This window comes from Tupaia chinensis, unplaced genomic scaffold (assembly GCF_000334495.1).
Source record: "Tupaia chinensis unplaced genomic scaffold, TupChi_1.0 Scaffold000558_1, whole genome shotgun sequence".
In the NCBI taxonomy this organism is placed as follows: Eukaryota; Metazoa; Chordata; class Mammalia; order Scandentia; family Tupaiidae; genus Tupaia; species Tupaia belangeri.
Window position 1 is genome coordinate 1,504,295 of NW_006160070.1, and position 6,932 is coordinate 1,511,226.

General features: G+C 54.1%; 1 protein-coding gene across 1 annotated transcript in view; it reads right to left on the reverse strand.

Annotated features, from left to right (window-relative positions):
* Positions 1–5,811: 5,811 nt before the first annotated feature.
* TAF4 (TATA-box binding protein associated factor 4) overlaps positions 5,812–6,932 on the reverse strand; it is a gene marked incomplete at its 5' end in the record, with an annotated part of 69,233 nt that continues 68,112 nt past the window's right edge. The window contains 1 exon segment of the mRNA XM_014591310.1: positions 5,812–6,674. Coding sequence (XP_014446796.1) covers positions 6,507–6,674 — 168 coding nt within the window.

Below are 6,932 nucleotides of genomic sequence, written 5' to 3' on the forward strand. Positions count from 1 at the left end.
GTCCAGGACATGAACCACAGTCAACTACGTGGGAGTCCAGTGACATAGCCATTACGCTAACTGCTGGTCCCGTTACTTTTACTTTTTTGGATGCCAGATATTTCTATATTTCTGAATCACTCTTGACTTTTACTGTGGGACACTAATAAATTACTTAAACAGTTTGATCCTTTGGAATCTTGCTTTCAAGCTTTGTTCTATAGGAAGAGATTATCACTCAGTTTGGAGATTGTTCTTCCTACCTGTTGAGGGAAAATCCCGTAGGTCTTGCAGCCAATGCCCCACGAGTTGTATGGGCTCTGCCTCTGTCTGGTGCCAGGCCTGATCCTGGCCCAGAGTAAGCCCCAAGCCTGGCCGCTCAGATGCTATGCACGGTCCTTTCTCCATTTGTGTCAGCGTCCCAGAGCTGCTCTAACAAGGGACCACAGACTACTGCTCTGTAATAACTGAAGTTTTTTCTCACAGTTCCAGAGGACAAAAGTCCAAATCTAAGGTGCTGGCATGACTGTGCTCCCTCTGGGGCCCTGGGGTAGAGCTGCCTCACACCCCTCTCAGCTTCTGGTGGCTGCTGGCAGTCCTTGGTGCTCCCTGGCTTGTAGACGCATCACTCCAGTCTCTGCCTCTGTCATCAAATGGTCTCTTCCTGTGTGTGTGTCCTCTGCTTTTCTTTTCATTGGGTTTGGGGCCCACCCTAGTCCAGTATGACCTCACCGTAACTAGATTACATGTATAAAGACCCTATTTCCAGATAAGGTCATATTCAAAGGTACTGGAGGTGAAGACCTGAACATGTCTTCTTTGGAGGGGCACGAATCAACCCGTAACACCAGCCTCAGTAGTCTCCTCCAGCACGCATGGTGACCAGTCCTCAAGTCTCCTCCTCCCATGCACAGTGACCAGTTCTCTGAAAGTCTCTTCTCCTTTGGAAGTCTTTTCCCATGTACCTGGTGACGAGTCCCCTGGAGGTCTCTCCTCGCGAACTCTACCTGCCTTACGACTCCCGGGGCCCTCAGCTCTGCCTCAGCAATGCAAGCGGGCCTCCCGGACTTCCCCTGGGCTCACTCTCCAGTCTGTCACCCAGGCAGCTGCAGGATTCCCAGCTTTCTCACGGTTCTTCCAGTTTCTCAGGGAAGGGTCTTCAAAAAGGCCACAAAAAATGTGCGCCATGCAGCACCCTACCACCCGTGCCACTGCAGCCGGGCTGGCGTGGTGAGACCCATCGACATCATTGAGTGCGCCAGTAGTGGGTTCCTTGTAATTCCTGGGTGGTGTTCAGCAAATATGTGCACCAGCTTACAGGTCCTGTCACTTGGGCATTTCCGTTTCACTCCGCGAATAATGCCACCATGAACATTCTTTACTTTTTGAAAAGACAGGTTCTTGTCCTACTGGGATCCCCCTGCCTCAGTCCCCCAGCTGGGACTACATGTGTACCTCATCACTCCCAGCCTGGAGGTCGGACCAGGAAAGAAACCCGGGCTCCCGCTGGTCCCAGGCTGCAGAGAACCATTTCGGCAGGGGCCGATGGAAGTTCCGGGCCCATGCCACCACCAATACTCAGCAGCATGGTCTTCTGTTCTGGAGCTGTGATGGCGAGTGGTCCAAGCTCTCCGTGGTTTTAACGTGTTTCTCTGTTGACCAGGAACGAGGAGCACTTTTCCTGCACTTCCTGGCCATTTCCGTATCCTCTGCAAAGAACTTGCCCAGGTGCTCCTTCGCACTGTTTAGCGCGGTCTCTCGTACTGAGCTGCAGACACCTCTGTTCCTGGGCCAGCTACTAATGCTGCAGATCCATCTGCAAGCCTGCGGCTTGCCATCCTGCTCTCACAAGAATACCTTCTGCTTCTTAACACCCTCGAGAGGAATTTCATTTCATTGTATTACTTTTTTCAGTGACACAGCAAAACAATAATTTGTAAAAGTACATATCACCTAAGCTTTTTCAGAAACAATGCATTTCATATAGAAAAAAAATTAAGATAAATTTTTGCTATATGGCATGTGCGCTCACCAGAGAGACAAAAACAAAAAGTGAGAAGTCACCCCTCGGGGGGGATGGCCATGCCACAATCCCGTCTCCATTTTCCTCTCAGGATTTGGAGCATGTATGAGCACGTGCACACACACACACACACACACACACACACACACACTCTCACACATAGTATGAGTTTTAAAGTGCCAGGTTCAGGACTTGAACCGCAGTTGACTATATAGGAGCTCAGTGGTATAACCATTACACAATCTGTCCCAAGACAGAAAAAATCTAAGTGCTGGTCAATGGACTGGTAGTCAAGGGGACTGGATCTCACGTGCCTGACACGTGGTTCGAATCCCATACTCAGCAGCTTGAAATCTACACTGGGCATGTGTGCACGCGTGCTCAAAATGCGGACAGGGAGAGAAGGGGAGGGAAGAGGTTGTGGTGCGACCACCATGGGATACATTCTCCCTCTCTCCCTGTCTCTTCCCTGACAAGTGCGCATGCTCTCTGGCAAAAAAGAAAAAAAACAATAAAGCTAATATTTTTTTCCCGTGTCTTTCACCAAATCCAAATTCTACGCTGTGGAATCAGTGAGTGTGCAGAATGACCCAATCTAAAGCCAATCTCTTGGCAAAGAAGAAAAGGACCCAGTTCCACGACAGCACAGGGGCAACCCACTGCTGAGCATGGAAGGCTAAGGTTGGAGCAGGCACCAAGCAGCTCCCAGAGGTCATCTTGGGAGCAAAGATCTGGACCTTCAGAGTCCACGCCATCGATTCGCCTTCCCGCTCTGCGCCTTCCCCTCCTCGGGGCCCTCGCCCACTCCTGCCATGAGGACCTGCCCCAGTGTTTTCTAGGAGTTCCTGTTTTGGCTTCCATACCCACCTCTAGTTCAAGTTCAAACTGCGTGTGAAGGTGGACATGGGCTCATGGATACCCCCTGCGCCACCAGCAACTTCCCTTTGTCCCTGGAACTGCTCTGGTGCCTTTGTCCAAAACCTGGCAGTCCTAACACACGGGAATCGACCGCACTGCACTAACGCGGGAGTGCATTCCACCTGTCCCGGTGGTGACTGTTGCCGTCTGTGAAAATCCTGCTGCCACTACGCACCGTGACAGTAACGATCCTGAGTTCCTGAGCCACCCGCAACAATGGCATTCTTCCCCTCTCCACTTGGTGGGAGGGTCGCACACGTCTCGTCGCCTCTACGCCACGCTCGCTCTGGGAGGCTCTAGCTAAAGGCGTGTTTCTAATGCTCTGGCCACGCAGCACCAACGGGCAGATCGCCACTGACTGACTGCGACCCTGCGCCCACCATCCTGAGCTCAAGAGCCACTGCCAGCAAAGCACCTGCTCGCCTGTGTGGGTCTCCGACACCCCTGACCACACGGCCTCCATACTCGTTCGTTTCTTTCCCAAACATGACGGCTTTCTGCCTTTTCAGCCTCTGCCACACGGGAGCTGCCAGCACGCCGAGGCAGGGGCGCAAACGCACAGCCGTGCACCAGCTCCCGTCCAGCCCAAGGAGCTGCCCTGCCCCCAGGCCGCACATGCAGGCACCCAGACAGGACTGGGCCCACGCTGTGCTGGGACACCAAGCAGCCACCAGGGGGTGTCACAAAGATGACGAATAGCAGAAGGCAGACCTCCACTGGGGTAGTAAACCCTCGTCAGCCTGAGACTGGGCACCGGGCTACCGCTGTCCAGGCGGACTCACCAGACGCCGCGGAAGAGCACAAGGTCCACATTAAGCTGCTCACGCTGACACAGATCCAAGCATGACTGCCCTGCACCGACTGGGCTAACTTATTTCAGGCCAAGGACTGCATGAGGACCAAGTACCCAGTCGCATCCAACAGCCAAGATACCCTGACACTCCGTGTTGGCAGAGGGCGCACGCCACTGCTAGAGACCAACAAGAAGAAACACCCCAACAGGTGTGGCTCCACCGAGCCCTTCTCCCCCACCTGTCCACTGTGGCAAGATTTGGGGGACGCGTTTTTCAAGCTGCTAGTGCCAGGATTCTAACCACAGTCAGTCACGTGGAATCGGGCTCCCTTGACCACTAGGGTGCAGGTCTGGCCCTGCAACCTAGCGAACAGATCGCCCTGGGCGCATGCACGTGAGGGCAGGCGGAAGAACCCAGAGGCCGGCCTCCTGGAGAGCACACAGAATCTGAGGGTCTCTCCCATCACCCAACACCGTGGCAGTTACGGTGAGGCACACCCTCCTCCCGGAAGTCACAGAGGGTCCCGATGCAGTGAGACGTGTCTCCACATTCGCTGTTGGAAACGACCCCACGGCCCCAGTGCTGAAAGAACCAGCAGGGTGCCCAGGGCTCTGCCTCCCGGGTAGATTACGTCACCAGCACGGGCCTGCTATGAAAGCGGGCCCAGCCCCTGTTCTTGCACACGCCCTGGCCCATTGCCTTCCACCACGGGGGGGACACGGCACGGAGACCTCGCCGGACGCCGGCACCGGCTCTTGGACTTGCCGGGCCGTGGAGCCCTACGACAGCACAGAACAGACGAGACAAGTGCGGCCCCCTCCAGGAGTCAGGACGTGGCCGCTTGGAGACAGGGTCTTCACAGAGGTAACCAAGGCGGTGAGGTCACAGGGTAGGCCCTCGCCCAGCGCGCGTGCAGCCCTGTGGAAGAACCAAGGACTCATTCGCGCTGGCAGGAAGAAGGCCACGAATGTGGGGAGAGGTCCAGGCGCTGTTTCTGAAGACCCGGCCGTCACCAGCACCCCAGCGGCAGCTGGGAGCACAGGTCCTCCCTCGCAGCCAAGAAACCGCCAAGCGCAGACTCCAGTCTGTGGTCCTTGCGGTGGCTGCCTGGGGTCAACGTGGTGACTGAGGACAGGCTCCGACACCAGACCAGTCACATGAGGGGCTTGAGAGGCCACGTGTGGCACTTCACTCCACTGGGGGCCCTCATCCGGGTTCTGTGTGTGCCCATCGCTCCCGCTGCCTGCCCCAGCCGTGCCCACTCACCTGCAAGACAAGGCACACCCACAGCTTCACGCCCACAGCCTGCCCAGGCGGGCTGGCTTGAAAGACAGGCAGCGGCTGGGCCTCAGGCCCCGGCCTCGGTGAGCAAGGCCACTCAGCCTGGAAGCCCCGGCCGTGGAGCCAGTTACTCCTACCAGGTCTGCTGGGTTTCAGCTACAGATGCGAGCGCAAAGCTGGGGACCGACACCTCGGCAGAACCGGGCTGTCTCTACAGCAGAACCTAAAACTGGAACACTGCAGAAAAACGCGCAGAACAGATACAGATAAATTTGTTTTTAATAAAGGAGTTAATTTTCTTTCAATCCTATATAAAACAATAGCAATTAAAAACTTCATTTTTGAAAGTAAAATATTTACATATGAACAAGTAACTGTGCAAAATTTACATGAAAAAATGGAAAGACAGGGATCCCTAAAAGACAAAATAAAAGGTGTAACAGTTCTCAGGTGTCGATAAAAATACTGATCAGCGTTCAGCTCACACGCGCGGATTAGTCTAATGTGAGAATTCACACGGAGAAAGCCAACGTATTTACAGTCATAAAAGTACTATCAATAGACAATTTAATACAATAACCTCTGAAAATATAAAGAACCAATTAGTATATTTGTAATAAAAAAATAGGTACAAAGAAGGGCTTTGCTCTGGGCGTCTGTAAAGCTGGCCCCGAGCTTGCATACAGTCTCTTAGCAAAATAATTATAGTTTACATAGCCATCTGTATGTTATGTGCCAAAAATTATGTACAATTACTGACAAAATACACCGACCGTTCGCAACACTTGATTCACAGAGAAACAGTCTTCTGACGACTCTTCTCAACTCTGATTTTATTTCATCTAAGTTTTCACTTTCCGCTAAAAACACAGTGCAAGTAAAATATATTTATGCTGAGAAGGTCCCATCTCTTTCCACTTTACAGCTTTACAAACGATAGCAAATAGAACGCGTGTCCAGACGCCGACCGCACCCGGAGGCGCCTCCCGCTCTCGGCCCGACCGAGCAGAACGCGCTCCCGGCGCCGGCCAGGGCGCGGTCCTCCACGTGCTGGGTGGGCGGGCAGGGACATAAATAGTCTAAAAAGTCAGTTCGCTTTGCCAACCGACTGTTAAAAAACTAAAATAAAGGAAACGAGGTCATCGGCTGTAGACTCCCCTACGGAGGAAGTCGGAGGACGAGACCGAGACGCACGGAGAGCGCGGAAGCGCGGGTAGCTGACTACCTGCTACCGACCCCTCGGGCTTCAATATGGCTTGTTTGGCAAGAAGGCCACTCGATCAAGGGTGAGCTGAGATCAGGGGTCCGTTCAGAGTACCCACAGGCCTGTGTGTTCTCGCTGCTGCGGATTACTCCCCACACTGAAGAGCTCATTAGAAACAGGAGGCTATAAAACTGTCCCGTTGTAAAGAGGTGGCTATTTTTAAACAATATCCCATTTGCTCATTACAAAAAGGCGTCGTCTGCAAATATATAAAAACGTCCCCAGGCGTCCGTCACAAACACCGTGGTCACTTGAGGAATGCTTTGTAGAGCAACAGTGAATGGCTTGTCTCACGCTCATTTTCTAAACAAAATATGAGGTCCCTGAGGTTGACCCGCGTGATTCTTTGTCGTGTGAACTGTCTGGGGGTTCCCACGCCGGAGCTGCCTGGGACTGCCGAGCCCAGGCCCGAGCCCTGGTGACGAGAAAGAAGACAGGTTAGCGGCGCTCGAGGGGAGGGCGCTCGAGGGCTCTCAGACCCGATTCTGGAGCGGCCAGGCCCGCAGCTGCAGACACGGAGCCGTCCAAGTCCCTCCCAGGAAAGGCCGTGGACAGGAGCCCACGCGCCCTGGGACTGCGTACTGCGGCTCTCCTGCAACACCACCGGATGTCGCGAAAGCCACGCTGGCCCAAGAGCAGGGGCAAAGGCAAGGCCCCCGCCCCCGCCCCCGCC